Raw genomic sequence first — 20,745 nt, 5'->3', positions numbered from 1 at the left:
CACCGCTCCTACATCCCCCACTTCTCCCCCTGCGCCTCCTGCCTGCTCTCACGTTCCTCGGTGTCAACCAGGAAAGGCTAAACCGAGCCAACTGACACCTGTTACCTGCACAGGGTCAACAGCCCCCTCGGCTTCTATCCAGCTCATTGAGATGGGGAGAGAAGCAAACAGCACCTGACGAGTCTCCCAGGAGGGCAGCAACAGCTCAAGACTGTGGTGAGGACTCGACTGGGAGACAGAGCACCTGGAACCGAGGGAGTTTCTCCAGTCACCCGGATGAGCATGGGGTCGGAGAAGATCACCGCTGGCCAAAGCAATCCTGGGAGGTTTCAGGGAGGAGGCGGCACACACACTGGCTTTGAAGAATGCATATGACTCAGACGCGTAGAGGGCATGGCAGGCAGGGCACACGGCTTGAGCAAAGGAAAGAGGTGTGATAGCAGTAGTGATTAAGTGCATGAGCCTCGGAGTTTTACATATCGGAGTTCCCGTACAGCTGTGTGACTTGGGCTAAGTGGCTCGACTGCTTCATGCCTCGGCTTCCCCACGTGCAAAAGGAGGAAGCTAATCATATCTACCATGTGGATTATTGTGGGATTAAATGAAATGACTGATAAAGCCCACAGCACACTGTAGCTGCTCAATACATGAATAAATCCTAGTTTCTTCCCACCCCTCGTTGTTGGGGAAGGAAAGCTCAGGAGATAGTAAGAAGGAACCTTTTCAATGCTGTTCCCCACACAGATATGTACAATAAATTATGTTTCAATAAACAGAAAGTAAAAAAGAACATTTATTGAAAGACTACATATGTCGGGTCCACAGAAACAATCCTCAAACAACCCGTTTTACAGATGAGAACACTGAGGCACTGCTCTTTTTGCTAAAGGTCACCAGCCCAGTAAGTAGGAGCAGAGTTCAGGTTCGGGTCTGGCTGAGTCCAGCTCTGGGGAACTCAGAACAAGTGACTCCAGGGAGATAGGCCTGGGTCCTGGTGGCTTCCGGAGGGGTAGTCCCTGGCAGCCGAAGGCTATGTCTGGGGTTGAAGAGAGAATGAGACCAACCGAGGCCACAGGGACACAGAGGGAGAGCACAGCAGCTCTCAAGTCCTGCTCTTGAGAAAAGAAGGAGGTGCCTGGTGGAGGGGACAGCCTGTGCAAAGGAAAGGAGGTGAGAAGCGGCAAGGGGGCCTCCTACAGCACTGAGGTGCAGCCTGAGGCCTAGAGAGGGGAGGGCACTTGCCACAGGTCACACAGCTGGCATGAGGCCGGAGAGGGGGCCTGGGTGGGGGCCACGAGCTGGGCTCTGCCATGGGCTACGGTGGGTGGACCCCACACTCTCCGACCTTTGTTTCTTGCCTGGGCAGTGAGAGGCTGGAAAAGTCTCCTCCATGCCAAGACCCTGTGGGCCACAGTCATCTCTGCGACCTCAGTACCCCCAGCTGGGGTGAGGGCCCCACAAGGGACAGAATCAAAGAGTACCCCAGGGAAGCGTCTCTCCTGCCCTGAGCCAGCCTTCCCCACAGGAGACTCTTTGCCGCCCTCTTGTGGCTCTACAGGAGCCTAATTTTTCCATCCGTTTCCTGAGAAACTGACTTCCCAGGGGCTGGAGGTGCCCAATTCCAGGCCCAGTACCTGCCTCTCCCTGTGACCCACAGGAGTGTCCAGACTAACCTGGGGGAGCCCTACCCCCTTCCCCAGTATTCCACCACCACCTACCCCACACTGAGAGTTGAGATCAAGCAATATAGCATGATATTAAAAATTAGAAACACTGCATGTTCTTACTCATACGTGGAAGATAAAAAGTTTTATCTCTTAGAAGTAGAGAGCAGAATAGTGGTTATTAGAGACTGGTAAGGGGAGCGGGGAGGAGGGGAGAGGAAGAAGGTGGTCAGTGGATACTAAATTGTAGCTAGATAGGAAGAACAGGTCTTGTGTCCTACAGCACGGGAGGGAGACTACAGTCAACAGCAAATCACTGTGTAACTTCAAGCAGCTAGTTGAGAGGATGTTGAACATTCCCAACACAAAGATGTGACAAATGTTTGAGGTGATGGATATGCTAATCACCCTGATAGGGTCACTGCACACTATATAAATATAACCAAATATCACATTGTGCTCCATAAATATATACAATTATCATGGGTCAATTAAGAAAAAATAAATTTTAAAAAAAATTTCAGAGACAGAAATAGGTTAGAGATTACCAGAAACTGGGGAGGAAGAAATAATGGGAAATTATTGCTTACTAGGTACAGAGTTTATGTTCAGGATGATGAAAAAGTTTTGGAAATAGAGGTGATGGTCACACAGCATTGTGAGTGTAATTAATTCCACGGAGTTTTATGTTTAAAAATAGTTAAAATGGCAAATCTTACGTGGTATATATTTTACCACAATAAAAAAAAAAGTGAAAGAAAATCACAGAATTTGAACCTAGTTGGGCCACATCCCACCTGTGTGACCTCAGACAAGTTCTGTAAACTTTGTGTGCCTCAGTTTCCTCATCTATAAAGCAGGGACGGTGACGATGGTTTCCACTTCACAGTGTCTAAATGAACATTAAAGAAGACAATGAGTAGAAAGTTCTTAGAAGAGTTTCTGGTACATAACAAGCACTTGATGGAGACTGGGAATATTGTCCTCGCCCACCCAGGCCTGAGAAGTGACAGGCCCTATCCTTCCTGACCTGTCTACCTGAGCTGCTCCTCCAGGTAAGGGAAGCCCTTTTAGGAGCTCAGCATAGCTGGATTCCTTTAGACACCTGAGTCGCAAGCCTTGGCTTTGTTGCCCATGCTGTGTGACTTGGAGTCACTTTGTCAAGAACTGCCTTCAGGACTGTTCTGTGCTTCCTGTGAGCTCATGGAGATGAAAAGACAGAACCTGTGGGAGTGACAAAGTCAACTCAGAAAGGGTTTGTTAGCTGGGGCTGCAGGGGCTGCATTTCAGGAGGGCTTCCTGCAGGAGGTGGCCAGTGCAGAAGCACAGGGAAGTTTCCACTGTCATCCACCAGCACAGAGGTCCCGCTCAGCCAGCCACAAGGGTGTTCATGGGCCTCTCAGGGGTATCCAGGGCCCGGCCAGCCCTCCCAGGCCAGGACCCCTCAGTTCTGGCCCAACTGGATTTTCAGAGCCTGCAGCTGTTGGCTGTCAATGTTGTTGCCTCCACACACGATGACCACGACTGACGTCAGGGGAGGGCGCAGGCGGCCCTCAGTCTGGAGCCTCCCCAGGAGGCCTGAGTAGATGGCGGCCAAGGCTGCCCCGCAGGCAGGCTCCACTAACATACGCTCATCATCTGTCCATATTGGGGGAGGTGGGGGAGAGAGAGCGAGGAAGAACTGGTCAGTGCTCAGTGGGCTCTGGCTGTTGCAGATCCATGTAGCCATCTACCCAGCCAGCCAGCCATGCGTCTGTTCCTCTGGCAATCCATCATTTGTCTTCCCCTCCCTCCATCCATCAACCTGACCATCTAGCCCTCCACCCATCCACCTTCTATCTATCCATCCATCCATTCCTCTATCCATCATTAAACTGTCTGTCTGTCTATCCATCAGTGCATCCATCAATCCACGTATCCATCCATCCACCCATCCACCCATCCATTCATCCATAAGCCATCCCTCCATCATTTGATTGTCTGCCCATCCATCAATATGTCTGTTAATCAATGTGTCCATCCACCCATCCATCCATCCACCCATCCACCCATGTCTATATCATTCATCAATCCTTTACTGTCAATCTATCCCTCCATCCATTCACTATACGTCTATCTATTATTCACCTTTCCACTCACTCATACATTCATCTGTTCATTCAACAAATATTTATTGAGCGCTCACTCCCTGCCAGGCCCTGTGCTACGTAGGCCCTGGGAACATGACAGTGAAAGCCCCCGGCCTCACGGAGCCCACAGTCTAGAGATGTCGATGGACAAGAACCAGGTGGTTATGAACAGAGGGGCTGGTACATAAGAGGTTCTCGACCCAAGCGGGGTGGGGGTGGGAGATTGGGGGAAGCTTCCTGGAAGAGGTGCCATGACTGAGTAGCCCTCAGTCACATGAAACCAACAGGGAGCAGAGCCAGGGAGGGGCAGCCAATGAGAAGGGCAAGTGTCTGGAGAACCTACAAGTATCTGGAGGTGAGGGACAGTGTGGTACGCTCCTTCCTTACCCCACCCCCCTCCAGGGCTCCACATGCATTTACTGCATAATTACTGCACACCCAGCCCAGTGCTAGGGGCTAAGGATACAGACGTGAGAGAACATGCTCTTGCTAGAAGATCCAGGGACTTCGTAGGTCTCCGAGCCCAGGTAGGGGGACAAGGTTCACTCACCTAAGAACCGCTGCATGGCACTCACAGCCTCACTGTCCTCCACCACCTCGGAGAGGATCTCACACTCCTGCATGCACGCCAGGGCCCGCGCGGCCACCGTCTTGGCACCCAGGCTCTTGGCCACGCTGCAGGATGGGGCAGGGTGGGTCAGAGAAAGCAGGGTGCAGGGAAGAGCTGGAGGATCCAGTCTATTCCCCACACGGACCCAGTGTCCCCAGCCCCAGGCTGCCCCCTCCCATCCTGCAATGGGCTGGAGCTGAGCGTTGTGAGGCAATGAGAAGGTGATCAAAAATTGTGTCCGATGAATGACTGATAAATGTGCATGAGTCTCTCTGACTCTGCAACCCTGATTGTGCTATTTCTTGCACAGACCCTAGAAACCCAAGCACAGAAAGAGATTTATCTCATTTTCTTCATTAATAACTATTTATGGTGTCTATACTATAGCTAATATGTATTAAATGTGCACAACGTGCCAGATGTACGAATTTCCTGTTTTATTCCTCACGCTTTGAGTTATTATTAGCTTCATTGTACTGGGTAAGGAACTGAAGCTCAGAGAGATTAAGAAACTAGCTCAAGGACACACAGCTAGTCAGTAGCAGAATGTGGATTCAAATTCAGGCAGTCTGGCTCCAGAGTTCATGATCTTTAACTCTGTGCTTGGGATCACCTACTTGCTGGTACCTGCTGTGAGCTGGGCAGTGTGAGTCAGGCCCCAGAGAGCCTTTGGGAGAGCCTATGACCCCTAAGTGGCCCAGAGCACAGACTCTGGAGCCAGCCTGCCTGGTTGTGAACCCCGGTTCTGCACTAGCTATGTAACCTTGGGAAAGTCACTTCACCTCTCCGAGCCTCAGTTCTTTATCTGAAAAATGGAGCTCATGAGGTTGTCATGGGGATTAAGTGAGTTAAAACATTTAAGGTGCTTAGAACACAGGCTGACACTTAGTAAGTTCTAGAGAAGTGTTAGTTGTGGTTATCATTCCTGCTGCGATTATTAAGAGGACGGACTGGTAGGGGAGATGGCAATAAGTAAACAAACACAGGAACAAGTAAATAAATGCCCAGTGTAGTAAGTTGATATGAAGGACATTCAGAGGGGGATCTCCCCAACAAGAGGGCTGTGGGGAGGATCTCTCTCTGGTGACTTATAAGTTGGGATGTGAGAGACGAGGAGAAATCAGCCAAAAGAAGAGCAGGACAGGGGAAAAGAGTGCTCCAGGCAGAGGAAACAGCCGATGCAAAACTCAGAGGGAGGAAAGAGCATCGTCCATTAAAGGAACTGGAAGACAGGCCAGTGGCTGGGCTGGATTGTGGAGGGGTCTGGATTTGGCCTGAGAGTTTGGGGGAGGCACGATGGGTTTAAGCAGAGAATAAAGAGTCTTGTACATGAGCAACGGAGAGAGGACAGGCTGGATGCCGGGGGGAGAACAAAGGATATACCCCAAGAGAAATGACTACCTACCTCCATGCAAAAACTTGTACACAAGTGTGCATAGCAACACTATTCACAACAGCAAAAAAAGGAGAAACAGCCCATATGTTCATCAACTGCTGAGTGGGTAAACAAAATGTGGTTTATCCATATGATGGGATGGTATTTGGCCATGAGAAAGAATGAACATTGACACAGGCTACAACATAAATGAACCTTGAAAACAACATGTGAAGTAAAAGAAGCCAGGCACAAAAGCACACATATTGTATGACTCCTTTCACGTGAAAATGTCCAGAACAGGCGAATCCAAGAGACAGAAAGCAGATTAGTAACTGCCAAGGGCTGAGAGGGATGAGGGACTTAGGTGGGTAGGGTGGTGGGGAGTGATGGCTAAGGGGTAGAGGGTTTCTTTGGGGGATGATGAAAATGTTCTAAAATTAATTGTAGTGATAGTTGCACAACTCTGTGAATAAACTAAAAACCATTGAATTGTACACTTCAAGTGGGCAAACTGTGTGGTATATAAAATACAACTCAGTAAAGATGTTATCCCCAAAAAGGGCAACAAGGCTGGCACAGGGGCTGGGGAAGGGCTGTCCCATCCGTCCAGGGGCACGAGGGTGCACCAGGGGGTGGGGACCAGGCTGGAAGGAAGCTGGGTTCTTGAGGGAGAATGGACAGAACTCAATGAGGGGTGTCCGGCCAGAGCACCTGGATGGACCGTGGAGTCATTTACACAAACGGCAAATCCATCAACTTCACTTGGTGTGTCTGCCATGCCAGGCTCCAGGATAGGTGCCTGGGACTTGGAGCTAAATAAGCCAGTCCCTGCTCTCAAGCTCCTCCACCCCAGCCAGGGCCCACACCAGCCACCCAGAACGTCTTTCACAGCCGAAGAGTGAGAGACACACACGGGAGGCCCTGAGGGTCCTCACAGATGGGACACGACTGCCAAGCAGGGCCTCAGAGGGTGTCTTCGGGGCGAGCAGGGCTGGCATTGCAGGTGGCAGTGACAGGGTCTACAAAAGCTCAGGGCTAGACAGCGTAAAGAATTTCCAGGCCAAGCATCGCAGCAACATTGGAGGTGGGTGTGGGCCCAGAAAGTGTGGACATGGCACCAGAAAGACAAGGAGGTCCTGCCTCCAGGTGAAACGCTCGGGAGGCCAGGACTCAATTTTGTTTTTCTAACTGGCCACTTAGAAACTTGTGCTTAAAAGGCTGTCTTGATTTCCAACAAATTGCTGTAACACACCTTTATATCCTAAGTCCCAGCATCCAATCAATGTTTAATAAAATACGGGCGGTGATGGTACGAGCAGTGGGTGGATTTCTGGGCCCCCGCCCAAACTTCATGCCTACCCAGAACCTCAGAATGTGACCGTATTTGGAAACAGGGTCTTCGCAGATATAATTAAGATGAGGTCACACTGGGTTGAAGTGGGCCCTAAATCCAATGACTGGTGTCCTTATATGCAGACAGACACACAGAGAAGACCATGTGAAGACAGAGGCAGAGACTGGAGCGAGGCAGCCACAGCCAAGGAGCGCCAAGGAGGTCCAAGGAGCGCCAGCAGCCACCAGAAGCTGGAAGGGACTAGGAAGTGTCCTCCCCTAGAGCCTTCATAGGGCATATGGCCCTGCCAACACCTTCATTTTGAACTTGTACCTTCCAGGACTGTGAAAGAATAAATTTCTGTTGTTTGAAGCCACCCAATTTGTGGCAACTTCTTATGGCAACCCTAAGAAACCGATACGGTACAGTATCCCTGTATCACTGATAACATTGGCACTGTTACCACCGAAGGAGGGAAGACAAGGCCAGTCCTGGAGGCTGCACCACCCCATTTATTTGTTTAGAACTTTTCCTCAATTGGACTGAAATCAGTTACAAAATGCAGTGAGAAAAAAGCTCTCTAATGACCAGCTGCAAAAAAAAAAAAAAAATGAAACTATGTTTGTGATTTAATATGAACTAGAAAAATAGAGGTTACAAAACTGTATAAATCCCAACTTTTAAAAATATGTAATCAATTCATTCATTCATTTAACGAACACTTATTGAGCACCTACTATGTGCCAGGCACATTTTCACTTGTATGTAACTATGCACAAGGGGAAAAACAAAGATTGGGAAAGATACAGCCCAGTCTGAGCAATGTTGATCTTTGGGTGGTGGAATTAAGGGTGACATTTTGTTTCTTATGGCTTATTGCTTGTCTACATTTTCTAAGCCATCTGCAACACACTTAAATTGCTTTTGTAAGGATACAAAGCAATAAAAGCTGTTTTATTAATGAATGAGGTTTAAACAAATCATATTCTTCATCTGCTTTTTCAGCACCACCTTGTAACTTACGCAATACTGTGGCTAGAGTCCCAGGGCCAAGGAGACCCTTTTGGGTGTCCCCTGCCCCCTATGGCAGGGACCTGGAGGCCCTATGGCAGCGATCTCCCCACCTTCCAGCCCCCCAACAAATGTCTCCAGCCCGTAGCTACCTGGTGATGCCCGGCAGTGTGATCAGCCTGCCTGCCTCGATGGCCGCATTGAAACAGTGTGCCCCGCGGGTCTCCATGGCGACAATGGGCACATGCTGCCAGCCCACTTCCACGAGGCCGGCTACCACCCCAGCCAGAAGCCCCCCGCCCCCCACTGCCAGTACCAGGGCACCTGGTGGTGTCCCCAGCGCTGCCTTCAGCTCCCACACCAGGCTGGCATGGCCGTCCCTGGGGAGAGGGCGGGAGAGAAGAGCAGGGTGAGTGGGGAATCACCAGGGATGGGCTCCCACCCCCACATATCTATAAACCCCCTCATCGTCACTCCCCTCCCCATCCACAGCAAGGGGAGGGGAGACCCTGCAGCACTTAGTTCGCTCAGCTTCCATCATTCTCTTCATTTACTTGCTCATCCACTCCCCCTGCCCAGCAACCTCCCGGGCACTTCCTTGGGCATTATCCCATTGAACCCTCACAACTTTGGAAAGAGGCAACGTTAGCGTATGTGACTGCGAGAGGACCAGCATATCACTTGGAACCCATCCTACTCAAGTTCTGGGACTGATACCCCGTGTCTCTGCCACTTACTAGCTGTGTAATCATTGGGCGAGTTGCTTGACTCCTCTGTGCCTCAGTTTCCTCACCTATAAAATGGGTATAATAACATTCACCTCTAGGGCTTTGAGGAGGATAGACAGAGTAGTGCAGGAGAATCCTTTAGCCTGGTGCCTGGCCCCAAAGTGTATACTCAATAAAGGGGACTCAGTAGGTATTATCATTTCCATTTTATATATGTGGAAACTGAGTCACAGGGCAATGAGGGGCTTTGTGCAAAGTCGCACAATTCACAAGTGACAGAAGTGGGGTCTGAACTCAGGTCTGTCTCTGAAGCCTCTTCTCTCCTCTGGGCCTCAGTTTCCTCTCTGTCCAATGGGAAAACCCTGACTCAGTGAGAGTCTCCCAGCTCTGAGCTCCCTGGGGGTGGGGGCACCAGGCTTACCATATCAGGGGGTGGTCAAACGGGGGGACGTTCACCCAGCTGTCCCTCTTAGCCAACTCTTGTGCTTTCAGATTGGCCTCATCCCAGACCTAAAGAGAAGCCAAGGCCCTCAGAAGACCCAGGAGTCAGATTGCTACAGAGGCTGGAACAGGGGCCTGAGGTCTCCTTGATGGCCCCAGGATCCAGCAGGCTAGGAAGAACCCCAAGGATGAGTCCAGGCTTGGTGTGCACACAGTGGCCTTCTGGGACAAGGACAGAAGACTCTGGGTGGACAAATGGATGCTGTGTGCTTTCCACAGTCCCTACGGGACCCGTCCTGCTACCATGCTATGGGAGAGTGAGGGCGGACCAGCCTGGGATGCCAAGAACAGACTCAACACCAAGGCCAGCTACATGGTGCTCACTTCTAACCAACTAGTAAGGGAGATGCCCCTCAAAACAAGCCCCAAATAGCAACTCAGTCACTACAGACTGTGTGCACGACAACCAGCATTCGCCCAGCTGGTGACCAGCCAGTGGAGTTCAAGCAGCCAGAGAGATGGCGCCATAAGGCCAGCCCAAGCCAGTCATAGCAGGGGTGGCTTTTCTTTTCTCACTGGGTTGCCATCTGTGCCAGAGATCCATGTCCAGCAGCCCACCCAGAGGTCACCTGCAGGGCGTTCCCTGGCCACAGGGCTTTGCCAGGCAGTGCGCAAGGTGAACTACAAGCATCAAGGAGTGGACACCCCAAGAATGACCCTCCACCTGTAAAGGATGGGAGTTGGTGAGTAAATACTGTGTCTTCCCACCCTTAGCGACACAACTCTGGGGTGTGATCTACATGGTCTCCCAGGGGGTTCCCATGGGGATTGAACCCTAGTTGCACACAGAGGTGAGCTGATCATTCACATACAGTTTGGGGGCTTTCTTCCCTTCTCTGCCTCATTTCCACACTCCCTACCAATGCTTCCTGCAGCCACCTACCAAGTAGACTACATGTACCCCAATCCTGTCTCAGGACCTGCTTCTGGGGGAACCCAAACTAAGATAGCACTTCAGAGGGGCTCCACACCGGCTGACCTCAGCAGAAGCCAGATGCAGAAGCTAAGTGGTAAACAGCCTCCTCTCCCAAGTGAGGGGCACAGGGTCACAGGGGGGCCGGAAATAGCCTTTGTCCATCCTCTGAGATCTGCAGCACCCACTCTGTGTCCAGTCCTGTGCAGGGGGACTCGAGCAGGAGAAGCCAAAGAAATGGTCTCTGCCCACAAGGAATTTCCCCTCTAGCTAAAGAGATGAGCCCTCATTCTCTAGAGTTATTGAAACAAAAACTAGATTCAAAACTGGACAGCCCTTGACATCTCTCACTTGGAGGTCCACAAGCAGCCTCCTCCCTGGCTGCCTGCCTCCTGTCCCGCCCACCTCACATCTATTGCCCCAGAGCAGGCGGAGTCCCCCCCCTGCTCAAAATCCTTTGATGGCTCCCCATTGCCCTCAGGTTGAAACACAAGTCAGCCTTCCCTACAAGCCGCCCAGCCTGATCAGGCAACTGTCCCCGTCTTGAGCTTCTCTGTGCAACGTCCCTCCTTTGGATGCTGGGCCTCAGCCGGAATGCACCATGCTCACTCCTCTGCTTGGCCTTTGCCTGCACCCCTCCTCTGCTCACCATCCCTCTCTCCCTTTTCTCCACTGGGAGGACTCATATTTCTCTTTCAAGACCCAATTCTGGGGACCCTTCTCAGGAGCCTTTCCTGGATCCCCTCCCTGAGTCTGAGGCACAGCCCACTGGGAATGTGGACCACTACCCGATTCTTCACCACCCGCCCCCCTGTTGGAATCACATGTCCATGCCTTTGCCACGTGGCTTTGCTGTTCTTCCCACTGGGGGGTGCAGCACCTTTCCCCACACCATGGATGCTGGTCTCAGCCATGTGACTTGCTTTGGCCAATGGTGTGTGGCAGAAGTGACAGTGGAACAGTTGTGAGCCAAGTTCCTATGAGGCATCACATGCTTCCTCTCGCCCCTCTTGCCATTGGTCTTGAGAAGAATGTGCCCCAGGTGGCCACTGGTCAAAGAAGATGAGGAGCACTTCTGCAGACCTTAATCCTGCCCATAGACTAAAGCAGAACCACCCTAGCCCACACACAGGCCCACGAGCACAAGGAACAATGTCTCCATAAGCCACTGGCATTTGGGGACTGTGTGGCACGCAGCATCAGCTAGCAGCAATGGCTGATAAAACGGCACGCCTTCTCCGTCTTCCCTGGTGCTCTGTGCTTCTCCCATCGCAACACCACCCTTTGCTGCCGTCAACCTGTGTGTCTCCCCACAATACTCTGAGCTTCATGAGAGTAAAGACCATAACTTACTATCTCTGTATCCCTGGCACTGTCTGACATGGTGCAAGCACAGAGTGTGTGCTCAGTGAATGAACATCTGTTGGATGGGTGGATGGATGGATGGATGGATGAAAAGAAGAAAGGGGGAGAGTGAGAGAGAAAGAGTGATCAAGGGAGGGGTGGGTGGATAGATGAATAAACAGAAGGAAAGAAGGAAGAAAAAAGGAAGGGAGGGATGGAGGAAGGAAGGAAGGAAAAAAGGAGAGAAACTGTATACACTAAGTATTTGGAAACCAGCTTTTGTTTACCATGGCATGGCTTTTAGTTTTTATTTTGAGAGGTTTTTAAAATCTGTTTTCCAGGCTGGCTGGTTAGCTCAGTTGCTTAGAGTATAGCCTTATAACACCAAGGCCATGGGTTCAGATCCCCATAATGGCCTAGCTGCCAAAAAAAAAAAAAAAAAAAAAATCTCTGCCTAAAACCTGTTTTCCATTATTTGAATGATTTTCCCCCTTCTTCCCAGTAGAGAAGAAACATTTTTGTGTCTGTTCCTCTATTTCTTTGGCAACAAAGTGAACTGGTGATGTCTTTATCAGTGGGCGTCTTTCACGTTGGGGTGGTCTCAGAATGAAAAATGACGCTGCCATCGTCTTTACCCTTTGTCTTATCACGTGGTACAAACGTAAAAAGTGGGTAAGACCAAGTGCTAGTGACAATGTAGATAACAGGCACTCTCCAGCTAATCGCCAGCTTCCTGCTTCTCTTGGTTCATGCGTGCGGGGGGTGGGGGTCTTCTCAGGGTGGGCAGAGGCCAGTAGCCCTCAATATACCTCACATTCCCAGCCCTCTGCTCAGCCATCCAGAGAGAAGACTGGGTCCCAGCCACAGTTCATCAAAAGGAAAAGGAGACAGAATCTCTTGGGATGGGGTGGGGCGAGGGGGGAACAGCCCACTCCAGATCATCTCTCCCTTCTGGGGTCCTTACCTTTCCACTCAGCTGAACCTCGGCCCCCTCTCCCTGCAGCCTCTTCACCACCTGCAGGGAGGTGCCCTCAGGGAGCACGACAGTGGCGGGGATGCCCAGCTTCCGAGCAGCATAAGCAGCAGCGACACCTGCATTGCCCCCTGCAGAGGCAGCAGAAGGGACACAGTGCACAGAGTTGTACCTGCCTGTGGACATACCTTTCCCCTTCCCCTCCATTTCCCTTTGGAAGTCACTCCTCCCCCACACCCGTAAGCCCCACCATTGACTCCTCCCTCTAGCTCCAGAGGTGGACACATGATCTAGATTGAGCCAATCAGAGAACTCAATCCCCTGACCCATGATTGGTTCAGGGATGAATACTCAACCCAAGCTGGGCCCAAAAGACCAATTCAAGGATTGAGAAGAGTCATTAGGAAAAGATACTCCCTTTTCACTAGGGTTGGTAGGATGGTGGGATGCAAGCCTGGGACTCCTAGTGGCCATCTTGCTACCATGAGGCCTATATGAAAATAAAGCTAATAAAGAGGAAAGAAAAGCCAAGAGCAGAAGAGATAGACTGGAGAGCTCCTGGATCCAGCTGTGCCTGAAAGCCACTTATCCCAAGAAATTTTAGTTCTTAGAGACTGTATCTTAAACCTGTGTAAGTTAGGTTTCTGTCACTTGCTACCATCATGAGTCCTGAATTATAAGAAGAGGGCTAGAAGAGGACATATGAGGTGACCATCTCAGACTGTGACCTTGTTGAGGCTAGACTTTTAAGAGGAAGTCAAGCCCTAGACATCTGGACATCTACTGCTGCTCCAGCCAACTCCTCCTCCCCCACCCCTAGCCCTGAGGATCCCCAGAAAGCAGAAAAGGGTGGGATCACCTGAGGAGCACACCAGGTGTCTGCAGCCCCTCTTGGCCATCTGGGAAGAGAAGGAATGGGGTTGGGGGTTAACCCACACAGGTGTCATGGAGACCCATGCGGGATAGAGTTAGACTCTCCCCATCCCACTCCCAACACTCCTCGCCCCTCGTCCTGCTCACAGTCCTCCCCTCACCCACCCCCCTCCTGCACAACCTCACTTCTCCCCTCATGCCCACACATCCTCACCTCCTGGCAGAAATGCCCGATGCCCCGGATCTTGAAGGAGCCGGCTGGCTGCACATTCTCATATTTAAGGAAGACAGTTGTGCCCGCCACCTGGGACAGTGCCCAGCTCTCCAGCAGAGGCGTGACCACGTGGAAGTGCTCGCCCTTGGCACACCCCGCCAGAGAGCCCTCCATCTCAGCAACCACGTAAAGAGACTGCAGGAGGACATGAAGGTCATAGCCCAGGCAGCTCCAGTCAAGAGTCCCCTTAATCAGGACGGGGGGGGAAGGCAGAGATGGCCCTCAGCTTAGCACCTTTAGCCCTGTTCACTCGCCGAGCTCTGAGACTCCAGGTAAGTATCTGCCCCTCTCTGGGCCTCAGTTTCCCTGTCTGGGCAAGGAGGTTTGGACTGGGGGCCCTTTTGTTCTGTAATTGTGCCTGCCCACAATGCTAGGTATGTAGAATGTGACTAATACATGGTGAGGAATGAATGAGACAGTGGGAGAATTCACTCATTCAATCCAAAAAGTGTTTATTGAGCAGCTACTATGTGCCAGGCAGTTTCAGGTTTGGGGGCTCAGGAACAAACAAGTAGAGGAGGCCTCCCTCTTTGCTAGAGCTCACATTCTAGTCAAAGAGACAGAATCAGAATTTCAAATAGGAGTGACTTGGAGAAGGGCGTTATTTTAGCAAGGGCAGTCGGGAAAGACACCTCTCAGGAGTGAAATTTTTTAAAGCTTTCATTATGAGAAATGTAAACAGCTAAGTTATTGAGAACTGTGTAATGACCCCCTGTGTAGCCATCATTTGGCTTCAGCAATTGTCACTTCGTGGTGTCTCTTGCTTCAACCATATCAAGTGTCCACTCCCACTCCTGTGTTATTTTTCCCCTTTAGTATCATTATATTTTCCTCATATATTCTTTTTTTGCCCCTGACTTTGTGGATTTTTTTTTTTTTTTTTTTTTTTTTTTTTTTGGTGGTTGTTGGCTGGTAGAGGGATCCAAACCCTTGACCTTGGTGTTATAACACCATGCTTTAACCAACTGAGCTAACCGGCCAGCTCAATTTTTTTCTCATTGTACATGTTTACAGGTACAGTTTGTTGTTTCACTACATGCATATACTGTGTAATGATCCAATCAGAATCGTTAACATATCTGTTACTTAAACACTTATCATTTCTTTGTGGTTATAACATTCAAGATCCTCTTTTCTGGCTATCTTGAAATATACAATACAATATTATCAGCTATCGCCACCCTAGTTTATTATTTCATTTGTGTATATTTCAGCATGATCTCTCAAGGTGAAGAACACTTTATTTTTTAACTGTAGCACATGGTTTCACAACAGTATAAAAATTAATTTTTACATAAAGTAAATGATGCCAATTTTAACAAATGTAATCACAATACCATTATCACACCTAAAAATATTAATAATTATTGATATCATCAAATATCTGGCAATTGTTCAAATCTCCAATCATTTCATTAAATGTGATCAATGGTTGGTTTTGTGGTAGGTGGTGGTTTGAGATTTTCAACAGTTTGAATTGGGATGCAAATCGGACCCGTGCGTTTTGATGACTAGTCGGGAGGGCTTTTAACTCCCTTTGATCTGTGAGCTCTCAAAAGTGGAACTTTGAGATGAAGGAAAAGAACGGAGACAGCGGGAAAAGCATTCCCGGAGAGGCGACAGCGAGTGGAACCGCCTCGAGGGAGAAGTGGACTTGGGGTGCTGCCGGTGCGGACAGAAGGCCTGGGGTGGCCGGGGACGAAGGAGAGGTGGGGGGACGCGTGGCAGGTCGTTCTAGCCCACGACGAGCTGTTCGGTCGTTACTCTAATCGTACTTGCGTTGGGAGGTTTTGAGCCAAGGAGAGGTGAATGAGGGAGTGAACGGGCCAGTGGGTAAGGATGAGAAGAAGGGAAGCAGGAAGGGAGAGGGAGAAAGAACGAGAGGAAGAAAAGGAGGCAACACAGGCCCTCGCTCGTTTCTCTCTGGGGCAGAAAAGCGTTGATCCGGCCCCCCGCAGTTCCACTGTTGGCCACTAGGAGGAGCGCTGCAACCTCCCCCACGCACCCACTGACCTAAACTTTGTGTCTGCCCTGTAGTGAGGGCTGGGGTTCCCAGAACAGAGAGGTCCGGGTTTCCTGCCCCTGGGTTTAACCCCATGCCCTTTTTGGGATGGTCCTGGGACTCCCCAGGCAGAACAATTCCTGAGCCACTTCCACCCAGTCCTGTTTAGGGTATCTCTCAGGCTGGGCATTGAGGGAAAGGGGGCCTTGAGTCACCACTAGTCCCAAAATCCATCATACACCAGCCTGGGCCTCACCTCAACCTTGGAGCAGAAGAGCATGGGCTTTGGGGTCAACCAAAGACCAAAGTTAGAAACCAGCTCTTACTTCCTGGCTGTGTGACCCAAACAAGTGTCTCAACCTCTCTGTTCCTGTTTCCTCTTCTATAAAATGGAGATAATTACAGTCACCAACTCACAAGTTGTGGTGTGGATTAATAATAATAGCAGCTACCATTTGCTGAATCCCTGTTATGTGCCAGACATTGGCTGAGTCCTCTGAGAATGTTATCTCATTGGAGGCTTCTAATTAATGCTGACATGTTCGCCCTTACTCTATCATGTTTATAGACTCCTACAAGGCATAATCCCTGACCTAGGAACTGGGATACCACTGTGAACAAGACAGACATCTACCTTGCAGCCAGCTTACAGTCTGATGAGGAGATCAACATTCAACAAGTAACTGTATAGACAAACAAAATAATCAGAAATGGAGAAAAGTGCTAAGAGGGAAAGACACACATAGAGAGTCTTAAAGAGAAAAACAAGGGGATCTACTTTGGGTGTGGAATCAGGAAAGGTCTCTTAGAGGAGGTGACCATTAAAACTAAGACCTTAAAAATAAGAACAAAATAGCCACACAGCAAACTGGGAGAAGAGCTTGTGCATCCCAGGATTGTGAGAGGATTAAGTGGGCCATGTAGCAAAGGCACTGACTCTATGACTGACACATTACAATAACAGCTAGTGGTGTGTGGACTTACTGTGAGCCAGGCACTGTGCCAAGCACCTACATATTAACTCATATAATCCTCACAACAACTCTGAAATAGGTCCTATTATTAACTTCATTTTAAAGACAAGGAAACTAAGGTCCAGAGAGATTTAGTAACTTATCCATGTTCCCACAGCTAGAAATGGCACAGCCAAAATTCAAACCCAGGCAGTGTGCTTTTGTGTCTGTGTTCTTAACCACTATGCTGTAGCTTCTCCATTATATTAGCATTAGCATTAGCATTATTATTAAAAGTGTAGGCATTTACTACTTAACTGCAAGTTGCCTTTACGAGCCAAATGCTTTTGGCTCAGTCCCAGGTTTCCCCAGCCCTCTCAGTTATACCAACCCCTACAAGAGGACAGCAGGCATCAGTTAAATGAACAAGCCCCAAGGACAGCAGGCATCAGTTAAATTAACAAGCTTCAAGTTGCCAACAGCCTTATCAAGCCCAGAATCCATCAGCACAAGCCTCCCAGACTGAGAACTGGGGCTGAGCTGGGGCCTTGCCCAGCATAGTAGCCACTGGGGCTGATGTGGAAGCTCTGGGTCTTCCCTACCATGGAACAATTACAGGGAGAAGCATGGCACTTGGGCCCATGCCACGGCCATGTGTGACCCTGGCTGAGTCACTTTTCCTCGCTGGACCTCACTGCCCTGTTTGTGAGTTGGATTAAGGGCCACCTACCCTTTCTACCTCCCTTGTCCCTTGACCTTTCCCCAGAGGCCACCTGGATGGCACTGCATAACCAAATCTCTGGTGCCAGGGCTGGAAACCTCAGGTCAGCCCTTGCCTGGCAGAATGCCTGGTGCTGCCCCGCTGGCCAGCAGGACAGGGTCCCTGCACCCTGCCTTCTTATGCAGGGCACCCTAGGTTGAACCGATGTTGCTGGGAGAGTTTACATCTCTCACTTCCATCCACTCAGCCTGGACATTGCCCCAGAGCCCCCCAGACTACCGAGTACTCACATTCACACATACACCCCCAGCAGGCCCAAGTGGTCCTGGCTGGGCCCCAGACCCATTACCTCTCTGCCCGACAGTTCTCAGACCAGCTTAGCCCTGGCTTGCTGCCCACCAGTCTGCCAGGACACCAGCTCTGCCCAGCTTCCGGCAGACTCCTGTGACCTCAGATCCTCCTCCCGTGTTAAAGGGACAGTTCCCGACTCTAAGGCTCGGGGAAGAGGACAGGGGATGAGAGCATTCTTCACTGCCTCCCCCTGCGCTGCTCATGACTCATTACCTCGTCCCATTTGACAAGTGAGGAAACTGAGGATCAGAGAGGGGAACTCACTCGGCCAAGGCACCCAGCCAGCAAGGAGCAGAGACACCCTTTACCTTTCACCACCGACCATCTCTTTTGTGATACAGATATCTCCAAATCTTTCTACTCTAGGTCAAGTGCTCATCTGGGATACTAAGCCCCTTCTCCCAAACCACTATTGGGGTCAGCTTAGATCTGAGATGGGAAAACAAGGACAAGGAAACAATTATCCTCTGTCATATGAGAAAGGCACTTTTTTTTTCTGAAGCACCTCTCCATCTCTGATTTTTTACAACTAGCATAGAAACCCAAACAATTTTTTATTGTTCAAATGAATGACTGATCATTCATTCATTCAATAAATAAATATCTATTGGATACCTACTATGTGCCAGTCCCTGTGACCTTTAGCCTCAAACAAGATAGCACCTCCCCTGCCTTTGCAAAGCCCTCAAGGCCATTAAAGAGCAATTAAAATCAATGCTATCAGATTTTGGCAGCTGGGAAGTGGGGCAGGGCTGTGAGAGCCCAGAGCAGGTACCTCACCTGGCCCTGGGGGGCTGAGAAGGCTTCCTGGAGGAGGGGAAATGTGAGCTGAGCCAGGAATCAAGCACGTGGAGTACAAAAATCTGGAATTGGAAACGTGGTGTTTTCCAGGGATGGAGAATTATCCATTGGGGTGCAACAGAAAAGGCAGGAGTGGTCAGGTTTGGAGCAGGCAAAATGGCAGGGGCCAGAGTCCACAGGGATGCCTGGGCCAATCCAGAGTCTGGACCTTACCCAGGGCACTAGGGAGCAGGTGAATGACATAATCAGATTCACGCCTCGTCTGTGCCACCATCTCATTGGGTGAACCTGAGCCAGTCATGCCCAACTCTCAGTCTCAGGTTCCCTATTTGTAAAATAGGGGCTGAGGTTCAGGAAGGACCTGGCATCCAGATGTTCTGTGTCCTTCTTGGACTATGTGTGCCCTCCTCAGGTTTGATGGTCATCTCCCAGCCACTTGGGGTCAAGTTGAGCTCCTTGGCAGTGATCCTTGACGGGGACTCTGGCTTGGAGGGGAGGGGAAGGAATCCAATCCAGTGACAACTCTAACATCCACTAGGAGGCCAGAGGGCAGAAGGTCACCATAGGACAGCTAGGGGTAGGATGGGATGAGGGGGGGCTTCCTGGAAGAGGCAGAGCCTTAGCTCACAGCTCAAGCTTAGACAAGAAGTACAACAGCTGCATTTACTGCATGCCTACTGTATGTCAGCTCTTTCGTGCTGACCAGCATATCCCAAAGGTCTTTTAATAGCTGGGCATTTATTTCTGTGTGCATCAGGAAATGCATGTACATGTATGTATGCATATGGAGGTATATGTGTGTATATATATATGTGTGTGTATATGTGTGTATATATATATGTGTGTGTATATGTGTGTATATATATAATACCAAACCTATAAACTTCATGAATATTATGAAATAATATTATAATACTATGATATTATAGTATTATGATATTATAATATAATACAATAGTATAATATTGTATCCATAATATTTCATAATTAGGAAAAAACTAGGGCAGGTATCAAAGTTTAAAACTGGAGTCTCTTTAAAGAAAAATGCTAAGTAGTAGTAGTAACAGTAATAGCATGAGGGGTTTCTGGTGTGGAGAGTCAGTATACCTATTAGTTAGACCACAGACCCTGGAACCAGGCTCTGCTGCACACACTAGGTCTGCCACTTCCTAGCTGTGAGGCCTTGGGTAAGTCACTGAACCTCTCTGTTCCTTATTTCCTAAACTGTAAGATGGGGCCTACAGTTACATAAAACAGGGGCTGGCCAGTTAGCTCAGTTAGGGAGCAGTGTTATAACACCAAGGTCAAGGGTTTGGATCCTCATACTGGCCAGCTGCAAAAAAAGAAGAAAAAGATAGGGATTAAATACTACTTCTCTAGGGCTGGCCTGTGGCTCACTTGGGAGAGTGTGGTGCTGATAACACCAAGGCCATGGGTTCAGATCCCTATATAGGGATGGCTGGTTAGCTCACTTAGGAGAGCGTGGTGCTGACAACACCAAGTCAAGGGTTAAGATCCCCTTACCAGTCATCTTTAAAAATAAATAAATAAATACTACTTGCCTAGAAGAGTTGACATGAGGGTCAAATGAGTTCATGTATGTGAAGCACTTAGAACAGTAGCTAGTGCCCTGTGTTTGCTGTACTGTTATTATTACTATTATAAAAGAGGTGTGTGCTGGCGGGGTAGCACAATTGGTTAGAGCGCATTGTTGTAACACCAAGGTCAAGGGTTCAGATCCCAATACCGGCCAGCCACCAAAAAAAAAAAAAAAAAAAAAAAATGTGTGAAAGAGATGACACAATAATACCTCAATAATTGCAAAGGTGGCACATGATGTCTGAAGTTTGGGAACACGACGTCATCATATCACAGAATGCTTACCACTCCCTGGAAAAGTAAGCATTATAATGAACCCTACATTGTGGAAAAAGGCTGAGAGAGGCCAAGTCACTTTCCCAAGGTCGCAGAGCCAGGTCTCACAGACCCGGTGGGGCCCAGCTCTAGAGCTCCGGGCTTGGGTGGGAAAGAGGATGGGGTGGGGGAGCCAAGGTGGCTCCATCAGAGAGCAGAGGAGGCTGGAGAGGTGAGGCCAGGTCACTGACCACCCCCTCTCCCCCTGCCAGCCATATTTGTCAGCCAGCCCCTGTCCCTGACATGTTGGGCTGCCAAACACCCACCCTGGC

The 20,745-nt window shown here is 49.7% G+C and overlaps 1 protein-coding gene across 1 annotated transcript; it reads right to left on the bottom strand.

Moving 5' to 3' along the window:
* Positions 1-2,227: 2,227 nt before the first annotated feature.
* On the bottom strand, positions 2,228-17,801 carry SDSL (serine dehydratase like). Its single transcript, XM_063087352.1, has 8 exons — positions 17,757-17,801; positions 13,672-13,866; positions 13,444-13,483; positions 12,576-12,715; positions 9,275-9,363; positions 8,278-8,505; positions 4,344-4,468; positions 2,228-3,302 (listed from the first exon to the last, which is right to left on the bottom strand). The coding sequence occupies exons 2-8, from the start codon at positions 13,843-13,845 to the stop codon at positions 3,109-3,111; spliced, it is 990 nt and encodes a 329-aa protein (XP_062943422.1). The 5' UTR covers positions 13,846-13,866; positions 17,757-17,801; the 3' UTR covers positions 2,228-3,108.
* Between the last annotated feature and the right edge of the window lie 2,944 nt (positions 17,802-20,745).

Source organism: Cynocephalus volans, chromosome 2 (assembly GCF_027409185.1).
Source record: "Cynocephalus volans isolate mCynVol1 chromosome 2, mCynVol1.pri, whole genome shotgun sequence".
Classification (NCBI taxonomy): Eukaryota; Metazoa; Chordata; class Mammalia; order Dermoptera; family Cynocephalidae; genus Cynocephalus; species Cynocephalus volans.
Note: the sequence above shows the minus strand (reverse complement) of the source record. Positions and strands in the feature narration are given on the sequence as shown.